Raw genomic sequence first — 15,381 nt, forward strand, 5'->3', positions numbered from 1 at the left:
TCGGCGCTTCTATCATAGGTCGTGCACGACCACAAACTCTGAAGTGCTAAGCTAAGCGTTGAACATGGTGTGTGAAACATGATATTAAGTGCTGGAGGATACTGATATATAATTACCAGTTTTGACGAATGGTACTTACCTGAAGTTGAAGTTGGAATTATATGAAGTATCCGGAAGCACTTACTATCATGGGAGCTCAAAGGGAGCACACCAAGCTCCCAGGAACTAAGCAGATCTGAACACATAATACAAATTTTTTAAGCTTCAACCTTTGAGTCGCGTGTCTCTCTCCTGACGATCTGTGTCTTACGGCTCTTCGTCAAGAGTCAGATGGCAAAGTGCGACGAAGAAGGGAAGAGGGTGAGGCAGACCAGGGTTGTTTTCTCAAATCTTTGAAACGGCTGTACGTAGCGGAAACATGAGGGAAATGCTATGTGAAACATGATAGTAAGTGCTTCCCGATACTTCATATAAATCCAGCTTCAACTTCAGGTAAGTACCCGAACACTTAGTCTTCAGATAAAAAAAAAAATGAATGTTTAATCATGTCGTTGCAGCATAAAAATTTACATTTCAGAGTAACCTGGGTGTGGTATACCCTAAATTTTTAACCTCAACAGCAAACAATGTTTTGAGTGGCCTAGGCGTATCAGTGACATCATATTTACGAATACACGTCGGTAACTTCTGGGATTTCTCAGTCTGTGCAGCAAATACCGGTTTATTTTAGCAGTGTTTCATTGTGCCTTTTGACACGTGCAAAACAAATGTACAATCAAGTATAGAAAAGCTTGCGTATTAAATATTGGTTTCATCCTCCTTCAAGTTTATCCCGACAATAATAATATTTCTCTTTAAACAAATTCCATGCAGCTAGACAAAGTAATGTCACAGCCACACCTGTTTGGTCCGCGGCTGCTTATTCAACTGCACAGCTCTGCTTATTTCGCCGCTAACCTCAACCAAAGGCCTTTCCATTATCCGCCACCCGTGGACGCGCTGGGTAGCAGTGCAGCTCTGCATCCAGACGGGGATCACTTGTGTAATCACCCCACTAAAAATGAGTGCAGTGCTTAATCTACGATACCTATACTACACGAACGGCAGCACATGACTAGCACGATTGTTGTAGCAGCTATCGTACATTGTTCGCTAACGTCCTCATTCCGACGCTCTTGCTTCCAGTTTTCCCAGATTGCTTGGTTTTCGCGGTAGCCAGTGTATTGAGTTTTCGTAGGTGAATGCGCAGCCTTAACATCAAGTAAAAGTCAACAAGTTTGGCTGAAAGTCTATGCCACTCAGGAATAGGGAGCACCCTGCTTGACTGAAGCACAAGGTCTGTCAAGTCGGACACGCTGAGAGAAAGAATAACTGGCTTCTTGGAGTTGAATACTTTGTCAGCATGAGCCAAGAGTTCAACCACATGTTTGGAAGGCGTAGTCAGCGGATTCTTTTCTTGTGGCTTACGATAGGTTTTCAGGCACAGGAGACGGTCATGATCTTGGGTCGGATTCATACCATTCAACGTTATGATGCTGCTGGAAACATCAGCTAGTGACCAGTCAAATGATATGCAATGCTCTGTGGTACCCCCTTCACTTTGTGCCACACAAGTGTCTGTAACTAGATGATGCACAACAGGCTATAATTATGCAAGTGTAAAATAAATATATCAGAAATACAAAATAATGTGCAGTATGATACATACTGTCGACAGATTCACTAGTGCAAGTGCCGCCAGCCATGTGGAGGACGGCATTGTGTGACAGAGCTGGTGGACATGGTTCTGCTACAGCGCATAGAACACAGAATAAAAGTGAGATGCAGGGACACAAAAATTACATTATAAAGACTTACAGTGCACTTCAACTTCATCGTGCGATGGAGATATAGCATTTGGTGATGCTGCTGTTGTCGAAATTGCTGGAACACAGAAGGTTCAGGTCCAGTTATCTTATATGGAATACACGAACGTGCCCTAGTAGCACAATTTGTTGCCGGAACGTTGTGGTGATGTTTTACTAACTGTTGGGGTACTTTCGTTAGGTGTAGTGGGACGTAAAGCATTTGCCTCCATGTTTTATTTGCGTAGACGGAATATGATTGTGGCTGTCTCAATATTGCACCAACGTAACACAAACATTCCCTCCATGCTTTATTTGTGTTGGAGGAATGTGGCTGGGACGCTGTCTCAATGTCGCGGAAATGTTCTCCAGCATCGTTGCTGGCAACGAACTATCAACAAACGAACCTGAATCAGGGAGTGGCAGAGCTTCAAATTCCTGGTTCACGACGACACTGTCTTGTGGTGTATGGAAGGCAGAATCATCTGTTGAATAAAAGTTAAAAGAGGCTAAACTAACGTCTACGAAATGCCGCAACCGCTCACCGTTGTCGGATGTCACAGTTGTGTCTACCGGCAGCCAGATTGTTGGAACTGCGTTCCACTTCAGTAGAATGCGACCTCTCTCTTCCTTTCGAACTGATCTGTCTCGAAATGTTTCTAGGATCGTTCGGAGGAGAAGAAAGCTCGTTGTAATTATGACTTTGCAGTGGGTAAATTAGCAAATTTGTTCAAACGTGTGCTTTAGTAACGCTGCCGCGGCAGATGCACAATGCCTAGAGATCGTAACGTTTACGCACTAACAGAGATCGTAACGTTTACGCACTAACAACATTGCCTTTTCTGCCTGTTGACCAGGCTGCGAAAGGACACAAAGTGCTCCTAACGCCGCTGCAGCTTTACTAAACTTCATTCAAAACGTATAAGACTACTCTCCTCGCATACACGAGAGTTGGAAGTTGGTGAAAAATGAACTTTGTGGACGATTTCTATCCACTGACGCAGTCGATGGCCCGCGCTCGGTCCCAACGGAAACCGAAAGAGACGTATTCCACTCTCAGTTCGGCTGTTACAGCGATGCACGAACAGACAGGCATCATGAAACATGTGCCGTCTCCTCTACTCTCAAGTTCGATGCCAAAGATTAGGTGAAACGCAATGTAACACGGGAATAACGGTTGCAACAGTCGCGGAGACGCTCGCCTGCATGGACGGGACTCAACATGGAAGCCTCGCTCCAGGTAGTTCCTGGAAGGAAAAACCACGTGACAGCATCGGGCCAATCGTGACCTCCAAACGGCGGCGCCGGCGCGGAAAACGAATACGATACTCTGACCCCTATTTAGTGACTCTAGGATAAACTGCTTCCAGACCTACGAAGAAAAAGTAACACGTTTTCGACAACACACCCGCGCGTACCATAGCAGCCGCAGAAGAAGAAGAACAGTTGCGCGAGGCTTCATCGAACCCCCACACTCGTCGTGGCATCTAGTGCAGTCCAGATGGCCACTCCGCAGAACTACTCTTTCAGCGAATCGAGCACTCAATCGGTCTCGGAACCATCGACCACGTCATCCAGCTCAAGGTCCTTCGAGCGTTACTTCCGACGAAGGAGACTGTCCAGGCGAAGAACCCCAAGTCGGTTCACATCACGATGGACCACAAGGTTGTTCGGCACTACGTTCGGCCCCGCATGGAACAGAAAGACAGTTTTAGATCCCATGATGGATACCCCTGGAACGAGCATGCTTAACACTACTGGTATAAGCACAATAGGAGTGACAACCGGATTGACATCATTTGGAGAGAGCATAGCGGCCGAAGAGGGAAACGTTATCAACCCAGCACCCGCTCGAGCCGCCGTAACAGCGTATCAAGCAAGGAGACCATTCGTCGCGTATCGAACTCGTGCAGCACGTAGTAGAGCATCTCTCCGTCGTCCGGCTGCGTTCCGTCCAGTGGTTCAACGAACCAGGCGCCCCGTTGCAGAGGTGCGTCCCACAATACCAACACGAGGAGGTAACACGCTTCAGGGCGATCTTCAGCCACAACCCATCAAACAAGAAAGGGCTCCAATGTCACCAGTTGGAAGCCCGCTCTTTTTCTCTCCACCACGACCAGAAGAGGCTACCGTTCCTACAATCGAACCTGAATCTGCACCAGAGCCGTTGCACCGCTCCAGGGTTACCTACTTGTGGTACGCCTGTGCCGCTTTCACGATGCCCGTCATCCTACCTGCAGGGCTATACATTCTGCCATTCTTGGTAGGGTATACCTATAATTGGAACATCACGCATCTACCAACGACGGTGACAACAGTGTACACACCAACAGAGCATGTTTCATGGCGCGGTGTCCCCGCTCAATGTTTCAAGAAGGTCAAACTGGATGACAATATTCGCAACCTTGATGTGAATGTCGCAACAACGAGCGGCAATGTGGTGCGCCCAGCATTTCGTATTTGCTGCCTCTATAATAACTCCAGGTTCCGGAAGCCCCTGCACTGGGACTACCTTCCGATCACTATCCCTATAGACCTCTGTCCTTGCGTTGTTTACTGGTCAATGGGCATCAAGAGGGGAAGGCTGGTGAGCAGAGTGCCAGAATTCGACAAAATTCACGGCGTAGAAAAGCTGGCCAGCGTCTTGACGAAGAAGACTAAAATCTTGATGACTGTAGGTGGATACCCTGAAGACAGCTTCGAGTTCTCCAGGATGGGGTGGGATATCCAACTCATGTCCCGCTTCGCCGCTGATGTGTTGAACGCCCTGATAGACTACCACCTCGACGGCGTCAACATCCACTGGGTGTTCCCAGGTGACATTTGTGGGCGCTCTGAAGACAATGACTACCTCCTTGACCTCGTTAAACGTTTGCGTAAGCTGTTCGATCTCAATGAGAGGACTTTCAACATCACGGTTATGGTGGGCGGGGACTTTCACTTGAAGGATGAGTTCAATCTTCCCCAGTTGGTGAACCACGTCGATCGATTCTTCATGGAGACCCATATGTTAACACACAGATATTTCGATCCGTTCAAGGCTTGCCTCCAATACCTGCCAGTGATCAGAAACTACGTCGCTACGAAACCTGCGGAAGTAAGAAAGCTGATGTGCTTTAGTACAAGTGGTGGACTTTGGGCATGGAAAGCGAACGCACGAGGATATCCTGTTCGACCGCAAGAAGCCCAGCTGATAACACAGATTGATGGAAGAGCGGCTTGGTACGAAGTGTGCGACCGACGTTTGGACTTCCTTTTAAATGCACGGCAGTGCAACCTCGTGCAGGGGAGGAGTAACGACGCCGAAGGGCTAAAAGATGCTTTTTACTTTGATGACAATAATGTGTATAGTGAGCTATTCAAGCACTTCCTTTGTGCACTGATGTACGACATCGACTTTCAAGCGTACAAAGGCGGCTTCTGTGATAGGGGATTCCCTTCACCCTACAGACAACTCCTGAAGTTATGGGAAAATGCAAACAAAGCGCCTCCAGGATAATGCACTGATGACATTGGTGATGCAAGATTATATCAAATATACCCATAGACAGAGATACCAATCTTTCATTGTTCGTGTTGCTATATGACATGTTAATCTCTGGCATTTCGATTTTTTTTTCTTTATTGCAGAATGCCACGTAGCCAAACGCTGGTTTTAGGTCCGTTATCGTATATATGAAGCAGAATTTCGAATGTTTCATTTTAATTTTTCGTTAAATTACTTTGGTGCGGTTTTTCTGGAAAAAACACGCAGACACATGGAGTGCCCTGCAAATTTGAAGAAAGCAGCAGGGCGCAAGGACTGGATGCACAACGGAACACAACAATGCACTTTTTCCAAGAAAGCTCCACGTGGTCTTACGGGTGAATAACACAGGTGGCGATCTGAAGGTCCATGCGCGTGAAATGTCGACATGCTTGCCAATATTGCTCGCATTCAAACAAAGCGCAAACGAAAAAGTCGAAAACTAAATGCTTGGGGTAACGGGCTACACGTTTTTGTGTGACAAAATCCGTTACGAGTCAGATTTTTTGCAACGTAGCTATGTCGTTATACATCGCTACCAGAAAGCGTATCTTGTAACTGTGGTGCTATAAGAGGTCGCCGAAGTCTGTCTCACAGATGTGGGCAACGTCACGACTAGCGGTCCCGGTGGAATGTGCGTCCCAGGCAGACTTCTAAGTGAACTGTGCCGACATATGTCTGACAGCGTCTGAGGAAAACTGTAACAGCCGACTTGTATCGCGTCGGATGCAACGCTGTAGTAAGGTTGAATATCCAAAGAACCGGTAGAGCGCCTCAGAGCGAGTGCTCCTTTTCATTATTTAGAATAGAGGAACACTCATCTCTATGTAAAGAATGAGAATTGGCCAAGGCAGACCACAGTTAGGGATGGCACAGACACCCTGACCCTTACTCTGAGTTGTTTGAAGAGAGTCCCTATTTCTCCTGCAGACTGGTGTCAAGGGGGCTCCATGACGTCATTTTGCAAGTCTACAGGAGACTCAACAGGGGAGCGTCATTGCATTAATATTCGATTCGATCAAAGTCGCTGTTCAGCATCATTGTTTCCAGTTAAGAAATGTTTCCCACACGCGTACAGCGGAGTGATACCTCAACGACGCCGCGAGCAGAACTACTCGGATAAAGGACGAAAGAAGAAAAAGAAGACAAAGGTTTTCGACGGGATGGCTCGCCTATATGTTTTGCGAGAGCGAAAGAGTCCTTGTTTGCCCATTTACTTTCGTGCGGAGATGAGTTACGGCTCTTTCGTAAATGGGTTCCCTGTCTTGCGCTCGGCGTATACGCTGCCGGGGTGTCTTTCCGGTCACGACAGACGACGCGGCGAGAAAAACTACTTTCTGCCGCAGAAACGGAGCCTTCGCAATTTTTCGAGTCTTATTAAGCCGAGCGAAATCGAAAACTGTGGTCACCCAGAGAAAGTTGCCCGCATCTTACATTCCGTGCTTGCACTTCCTATCCCGCAGCGAAGAAGATAGGATATGCCGAATTTTGCGGTCTACACTCGTAGTCACAGTTACTTCGCGGCAGTAGCACGGAATATACAGGGTGTCCCAGAAAACGTGTCATTGAATTATAATAAAAAACTACACCACCTAGAGTCATGCGGTCAACGGCATTTGTTCTTACTGGGTTTTTGCCACCTCCTCGTGTGAATGTCGTGTAACGTAAATTTAATTACGTAAATTTTTGCGAGCTTAAGTCGGAAATTTGCCTAGCAAAGGTCACTTTTTTACCCCACCAATGTGAAGAGCGTGTCTAATTTAGTCAAATTAATGATAATTGACAGGGATATTCAGAAGCTATCCCATCGGAGAAAATAGCCGAACATCATGCTCTACGGAAGTCGCACAGAATAGCGCACGATGAATTTTCCAGCGCAATCTTTGTCAGCCCGACGAAAGGAGGTTGGAAACCCAGCCCTCCCCGACATCCCAGAAAGAGATAAAACTGGCAGGGCTTATCACGTCCGACTTTCGCTGGGTTCTTTCCCTCTCCCAATTTTAGGAACTGGTACTTTTTCTACTATCACTCTGTGGGCTGGCTTCGGAACCTCCTTTCGTCGCACTGCGAGCGATTGCGCACAAAAAGTCATCGCGCGCTATGGTCCGGTGCTCCGGAAAGCATGATATTCGGCTATTTTTTCCGATGGGATAGCTCGTGAGTATCACTGTGAATTATCATGAATTTGAGTGAATTCGGCACGCTCTTCATATTGGTGGGGTAAAAAAGTGACCTTTACTTGGCAAATTTCCGAGTTCAGTTCGCAAATATTTACATAATTAAACTTGGAGTACATGACATTCACATTAGGAGGTGGCGAAAACCTAATAAGAACAAATGCTGTTGACCGCATGATTCTAGGTGGCGTAGTTTTTTTATTATAATTCAATGACACGTTTTCTGGGACACCCTGTATATATACAGCGTGTTTCCTTTTATCTGCAACACATTTTCATAAAAAGGGGAATCCTTAGGGCGGTTTTACTTTTGGTATTGGATTACTCGACGGGGCTGCTACAGTGCCACGTGACCTTCTGATGCCGTCCGCCCAAACGTTGCCTGCTTGCGTACGGCTGCTGATGGCTCAATAAGGCCGAAACAGCTGTAGGCGGTCGGCGCAACACTGCGTCTCGGTGAGACGCACTGTTGCGCCGACCCAAGATCGTGTCACTTCCCTGCGCCAGGCTGACGAGCTCCAAGTAGAGCGAAACAGCTGTCCTTGGCTGGGAGTACACGATCAAATTGTAAACATATGCTCGACGTGCAGCTACAGAGCTTCGGCTATTTTCACTTTGTGCGTACAGGGTGTCTTTTTTTAGGCAATACAGATTTTTCATCAAAAAACTATAAGGGATATATAGACATGCTGTTTTCACTTCTATCATCTCTGGGCCGGCGAACGTTCTTGGCCGTATGTTGCTCAACCGTCAAATCACTAATTACCTAAAAAGCGTTAATTAACGTTTTAATTATAAAAGCTACGAAGTTGTCCGAATGAGAACATCCGTTCCTGTCGGTGACCTGATATCGTAGCCGCTTTCAGAACAAAAATCCGTTCGGTAGATCGTCCGCAAAAAAATTCGTTTAGGAACACCATTTTTTCTTTATTTTCTTCATTGCGCATCTTCCGAGACGCGTCTTTCCTTCAAATCAAATTGTAAACATCAAATTGTAAACATATGCTCAACGTGCAGCTACAGAGCTTCGGCTATTTTCACTTTGTATATGTACTTGCTAGCTTGCACTGCGGCCTCCACAGGTGGCGCCGTCACCGTGGAACATTGACGTCTCGCCGAGACGCACTGTTAGCGCTGACCCAAGATCGTGTCACTTCCCTACGCCAGGCTGAGGAGTCCCAAGTAGGACGAAACAGCTGTACTTGGCTGGGAGTGCACGATCAAATTGTAAACATATGCTCAACGTGCAGCTACAGAGCTTCGGCTATTTTCACTTTGTATATATATATATATATATACACAAAGAAAAAATCTCCGAAGTACGCTGAGCATATGTTTACAATTCAATATATATATACATATATACACAGGGTGTCCACGCTAAGTGAGAACAGATTTTTTAAAAATATATCAATCACTTTTTCCGAGATGAAATCAATTGCAATATAGCATATGCTGAAGGGCACTCCCTAGGGGGGAATTAAAAGACTCCAAAGGCAATGTCTTAATTAACTTTCAATAATTAACTTTTTAATTATAAAAGCTACGAAGTTGCTCCAATCAGAACATCTGATCTCTTCGGTCACCAGATACCAAAACCGTTTTCAGAACAAAAATCCGTTCGGTAGATCGTCCGCAAAAAATTCGTGAAGGAACGCCATTTTTTTCTTTATTTGGTTTATTGCGCATCTTCAAAGAAGCGGCTCAGCTTTACAGCTCTGATTAGTGGTGTTGAACGTGATTCTGTTGAACTAGATCTCCGCGTCATATACGTGGCCACGCTTCTCCTCAAAGTAAAGGGGAAACAGTTCGAGACGTTTTCGCTAATATATAGTTACTTGAAGTGGTAATGGGGGAGGGGGTTGGTTATATATAATATAAAAACGGCAAAGTTAGCCAGGCGAAGAGCGGGATAAGCTTTTCGAATGATATTTCCTGCGACTTATACGTTTATTTTTACCCGTTTGCACTTGTAGCTCATTTTGCGACATCCACGCAGCCTGCATATACATCCTAGAGAAAACCGAAAAAGTACCGGTTCAACTGTTGGGTTACCGGTAACCGCAAGCATTGAAATGGCGAACCTCGTAACTGTCACCGAAACCGCTTTCAGAGTTCGGACACTACTGAACCGTAACCGAACCGATATTCGCTTCGGTTTCAGTCCTTGAGTGTTGGACTAAGGTCCGGTTTCACTAACGCCAATTTACATTTAAACCGAGACAGGAAGTTATTGTCACTGGAATATTCATCAGATCACACACCCCTGGATATTAGTCCAAAGCCAAGCACCGCTGGTGAAAGCGGGGCATTGGCTATAACAGCAGTTCCTGCTGCTCTTCCTGTGGCGATACGCTTCTATAAGCCGTTATTTCAATTTAAAATGAATTTAAAGTTGGTGCCATCACTGTACACGTGGGTGGGTGTGTACACACTCGTTGTCTCCAAAGTGAATTGTTGTTGCAAATCTTTTCTACTTGCTCGAAACGAAAAGGAAATAATGTTAGCAATATTTTAAGGGGTAACATAAAAGTGACCGCAGTTGGACTGTAAGCATTTTGAGAAACATCTCAGATGAAACGCACCTTTTCGCTTTTCGCGCGAGGAGGCATCCTGCCTTGCAAAAAAGGTGCTACGGAATAAACCATGGCCATGTGAACTGACGATCTTCGTGACGGCTTGGTGCGAAAAGATTACGATATGTTTGGCGAAAACGGGAAATAAATAGCTGACGCGGATGCGAAGAAATCCGCAGGAAAGCTCACGCATAAGCACTACAACCCCACTGAAGTAGGGAATGTCGCTAGCGCCACCAATGCTCCTGCGGCAAACATGTGAAACAAAAAAGCCGGCGCTGGAACGGGGATCAAGTGAACTGGTCGCCCTCTTATACAGACGCCATTTCATTCGAGCGCCTTTCGCCACGCTTAGTGCACATTTCATTTGAGCCTAAAAATGGGTGTTTATTGACACAGAAACCCTTTTTGTTAGGAGTAGCAGAACAAGTCGGGAGACGAGTTCAATTTCTCCTTGTTTTTTTTCTTCTTACAAACAAACAAACAAACAAACAACCAAACAAACAAACCCTTTTAAGCGCTGAAAATGATGTCACAAAAAATTACTCCGCAGCTGAGCACACAAGGATGAGCACAGCTATTCGGCGTAGGTATGTGCTTCGATCGCTGTGTGTGAGTGGTGGTGGTGGTGCTGAGTAAAGGGCTCGCCGTTGTCGGCCTCACAGAGGTGGGCAACGTTACGACTGACTGACGCCCTGGGGGAATGTGCGTCCTGGGGCGACTTCTAAGGGAACTGTGCCGGCATATGTCTGAAAGCGTCTGAGGAAAACCCAGGAAAAACCCCAGACAGCAGAGTCGGCACCGGGAATCGAACCCGGGTACCTCCCAGGTTCGTATCGAGGGTAAGAGGGTAGAGCCCTGGACCAGTAATCCAGAAGATGTGGGTTCGATCTCTACAGCTGGCTAACCTTTTCAGTGACTCTCATCTTTCATCGTATCGAGGGTTAGTCGAGGGATTCCACTAAATTCGCGTCATTCTGCTATTCATTTTACCCGTTCTTCTTCTTCCTCTTCTTCTTCACATCAGTGTTTACTTTCAATCCGATGCTGACATCACTAAGCCTAACGAAGTATAAGAACGCATTTCTTCCGCTGTGAGAAGCAGCTAACGAAGTGAACTTCCTTCCGGGTCGATAGCCGTGCCTCTTAATCTCTCCCTCTGCACTGCCGTTAGCGGACATATAAACAAAATGGTGAGCAACATATTCCTCTTTGTGTCTGCGAAGACCTATATTGAGCCTGATTTTTCGCTTCGACTTGTGTACTTCCCTAACAGAACATGTACCCTGCATGCTCATTTTGAAACACCTTCGGGGCCCTATCGAATGGGATCTTTATTCATTTACTTAGTTTTCCTTTTCATGCGAAAGCGTTCGTCGCTTCACTTCACAGAGATAACCCTCTGCCTTCCAATACCTCACAAATGTCGTTAAATAAGACTACGTCACCTTCGGTGGCGGTGGCAATGGGACTGCTATCGCAGGGGAGGATCGTGTAGTCCTGGGCCGACTTCATGGGCACAGTGTCCACATTTATATTAAAGGGTCTGTGGGAAGCCCAGGGAAGACACCCAGACAGCACAGCAGGCGCACGGATTCGAACCCGGGTCGCCTCCCAGTCTAACTACGTCTCCTTCTACAAACCGGCTGCCAGTAACAGCGACGAAGCGCTGCATTATAACTTTTTTAATTTCTTTTTCTTCATTTTCTTCTTTCATTCCCTCTCAGTCGCCAATGTAGACAGTGACGCAATCTTTTCGAGAAGGCAGGAGATTTCGGCGAGAACGCTGTCGATCAGGTACTAATCGTGTCTTCGACTGGTTGCTTCCGATCGCTCTAGGACGCTCTGGAGCAACGTGTCATCTCCGACTCGTCGGATCAGAGCACTCTCACTGCAATTGACTGGTTCATTGGGAGCTCTTTCCCCCCAATCGGAACGTTCTAGAGTGCTCTCGCCAACGCCGTCGGAGCGGTTGCGAAACCTGGTTGGATTCCGGTCACGTGACTGCGCCAGCTTCCGCTGAGTAGTGTTTCTGTTCCGCCATGCCTGCCATGTTCTGCATTTTGCGTCGTCGTCGTTTAGGCTACGAGGGCAACGCCGGAAGTCACGCGAGTTAACATTCCCTCTCCGCTCCTCTGCTCGAACTGCCGCGTTCGGCTTCTGCACGATTCCTCCGGGTCGGGGGACCAGTAGAAGACGCCCTAAAGTAACCGTATCTATTTCATACATATATACAGAGTGTTTCAGTTAAATCCCCGGGCTAAATGATTCGCGAACGGGTGCACCAATAGGAGAACTTCCTGTTTTACAAGTTTTCTGTCCGATACCACCTACAAGCCGCGCACCGTGTGAATGAATGGGAGGCGTTGATTATTTAAATAAAAATTCAAATGAGTTTCTTGAAAGAACGTAACTTCTAAAGCGGGGCCCGGTCGACATTAAAATGGGTACTACCCTATTTGGGACCATCAGTGGATACCTTTTAGAGAAGACTCTGCCACCGAAGCGCGTCATTCGTTGCAGTAATTAATTTGTTTCGGTTTAAGTATTTTTCTGGCGGCTGGTCGCTGCGAAGCGCAAAAGGCCGTAATTCATTCGTGGATAAGGGAGCGAAAGAGCGTCCTTTTGTGCTTCACCGCGACCAGCCGCGACAAAATTATGTAAAACGAAACCAATTAATTACTGCAACAAATGACCAGCATCGGTGGATGATTTTTCTCTAAAAGGTGTCCTCCGAAGTTCTCAAAAGCGCTAATAATTACTTTAATGCTGACAGGGCCCTGCTTTAGAAGTTATGTTTTTTTTTTTTTCACGAAACTCATTTGAATTTTTATCTAAAGAATGAGCAGCTCCAACTCAATCACACAGTGCACAGCTTGTAGGCGGGATCGGATAGATGCTTGTAAAAAAGAAAGTTCTTCGATTGGTGCACCCGTTCGCGAGTAGCCCGGGAATTTAACTGATTCACCCAGTATATCCATGTATACATCTATATATATATATATAGGAGACAAAAGACGAAAGTAGGGGAGGTAACAAAAAAGGGGTTTATTAAAACTTAAAAATTATAAAAGTTAGGGAGGATGTCTACGTTACGGCGGAAGCTCCGCCTTCTTCGGGACAAAAGAGCTAAATGTGGCCACGAGGCTGATAAGGGGCTTGAGGTTGGGGGGAATTTCCCCCAACCGACCACGACATTCTCAAGCCCCTTATCAGCCCGAATGACAACGTTCTCGCCCCGGGAGGAGGAGCCTATTTTGTGCCGTGCATAATGGACACAAAATAGGCTCCACCTCCCGTTTTCAACAAATCAGGGGCGAGAACGTTGTCATTCGGGATGATGGTTGGCTAGGAGCGTGCTATGTGGTGAAGTTCATTTTTAAGAGTGTACTTTCGTCTTCTGCCTCCCATTTATTTCAACTATAATTACGTAGCCGTCTGATCCAACTCCAACTTTTCAAGATATATATATATATATATATATATATATTTTTTAAGTGTCGTCGTCACCGCAGGGTCACCGTGTCCTTGCTTATCGTGGACGTAGAGTCGTCTTGCTCACGCCTCTATTTTCCCGAGAAACGACTCGGAGGTGTTTCAAAAGGTGGTGGAAGAGGAAATGATTCGTCGAAAAGTGATGACCACGGATTTCGAGGGCATTCGGACTGGACATTCCTCCAAAGTGTGAGCATCAAACGAGAATGGAGCAAAAATGGCAGTCTACAGTATGAGAAGAGACACTGCAACGAAGTAACTGCGTGACAAATGCAGTAACGGCAACAAAGATGTAGAATATTATGCGCAGCTGAAAGAGGGAACATAATGAAAACAGATTGGAATGGCGTAAAATCATACCTGAGCTGTGCCAGCTGTGCGCGGACAACAGTCGCCCTATTCGTACGTCGGAAGGCTTCTGCTCTTCGTGGGATTTTGATAAGTATCTTGATGTGGTTATTCTGCTTTCTGCATTGGGTCATGTCATTACATGTGAGGACGAGGAGAAAAACTTCTGAGGACAAGAGTTCGTGATGTGAGAATGATAAGACACGTGCGCTTGTCTGATTGAGGGCGGGTCCTCTTGTAACACTTCACCAGAAGGATGTAGTTTATTCTCTACTACGGTGTAAAGGATCATTTTGGGGCACGGGACCGTCCTCCGCATTCCCCTAAAAGAGAAACAGAAAATACACGGACACTGTTAAGGTACGGTATTAGAGAGTTTTTGAGAATAACCCCGACTCCCTTAAACTCTTGGGAATGGGAAATGTAGCGCGCTTCGAAGTGCTTTTAGTGAAATGGACGCCTCCCCATCGCACGATTTCGAATACGCGGACGTGGCGGCACCTATGAGAGATGGGAGGAATTAAATGGACGATCCTTGCCTTCGGCTTAGCTGTTTTGATCAACTGCTGACCTACCTGTTTCTTCCGTCTATGAAGTACTTCACAAACGAGGAATCATCGTTCAACGTTAAGTCCTTGCACGCACTTCGTGACGTTCCCTAAACAGTGATCGAGCGTCGTCGGGCCGCCATTCACGCGTTCCTTGCTATGTGTTCCAGCCTCAGAACATCGGTGGGCCTTTTTCCCATAAGCGTAGCATCCTATAGCGGCTCTACAGCGAAGCACGCTCGAAGCGCGTCAAAACAAATCCACGTGGGTAGCACAAGGGCCCACAGGTATGGCATTCAATGTATTGCTCCGTAGACGAAAGCGTGCTGGGCGAACGCAATGCATCCTGGACAGGTCCTGGTCGCATGTCACGGCGAACGTCAAGGCACACGTGACCTTAAAGATGGCGGCGCCAGTGACGGCGGCCAATCCGTTTGTAAACAATGCGGTTGTTGTTTCTGCGCAACGTTTTCGGTGTCTTTCGATCACAGTAATTATTTTTATCCGATAATCTCGCAGTAAAACGCGCAGTCTTGCACATAAGCGCTCGTGCTGTTGACGACTTCCAAGGATGTGATGACGACCGCGCGTTAAGACTCACTGGGCCGATGTGATGCATGGAGATGATGCAAGGAGAAATGGGCTTCCATGTTGCGGAACAAGCACCGCATAGTTTACGCTGGCAAAATACGTTTGGTGTTATGATGGCGTAAATATGTCGGTAAGCGGCAAAATGACATGTACACGAAGTCACATGACCTCAAAATGGCGTTTTATATGACGTGCGACCAAGTACAAAATGGCAGTTTTGCTAAAAGCACCCGCTTGAGGGTAGTTACAACAATGGCGGGTTTGTGTCACCCCTGT

General features: G+C 46.6%; 1 protein-coding gene across 1 annotated transcript; it reads right to left on the reverse strand.

Annotated features, from left to right (window-relative positions):
* Positions 1-722: 722 nt before the first annotated feature.
* On the reverse strand, positions 723-14,069 carry LOC135389915 (uncharacterized). Its single transcript, XM_064619964.1, has 6 exons — positions 13,979-14,069; positions 2,390-2,503; positions 2,252-2,329; positions 1,858-1,923; positions 1,709-1,789; positions 723-1,623 (listed from the first exon to the last, which is right to left on the reverse strand). The coding sequence occupies exons 5-6, from the start codon at positions 1,743-1,745 to the stop codon at positions 1,136-1,138; spliced, it is 525 nt and encodes a 174-aa protein (XP_064476034.1). The 5' UTR covers positions 1,746-1,789; positions 1,858-1,923; positions 2,252-2,329; positions 2,390-2,503; positions 13,979-14,069; the 3' UTR covers positions 723-1,135.
* Between the last annotated feature and the right edge of the window lie 1,312 nt (positions 14,070-15,381).

The sequence above is a fragment of the Ornithodoros turicata genome, chromosome 3 (genome assembly GCF_037126465.1).
Source record: "Ornithodoros turicata isolate Travis chromosome 3, ASM3712646v1, whole genome shotgun sequence".
In the NCBI taxonomy this organism is placed as follows: domain Eukaryota; kingdom Metazoa; phylum Arthropoda; class Arachnida; order Ixodida; family Argasidae; genus Ornithodoros; species Ornithodoros turicata.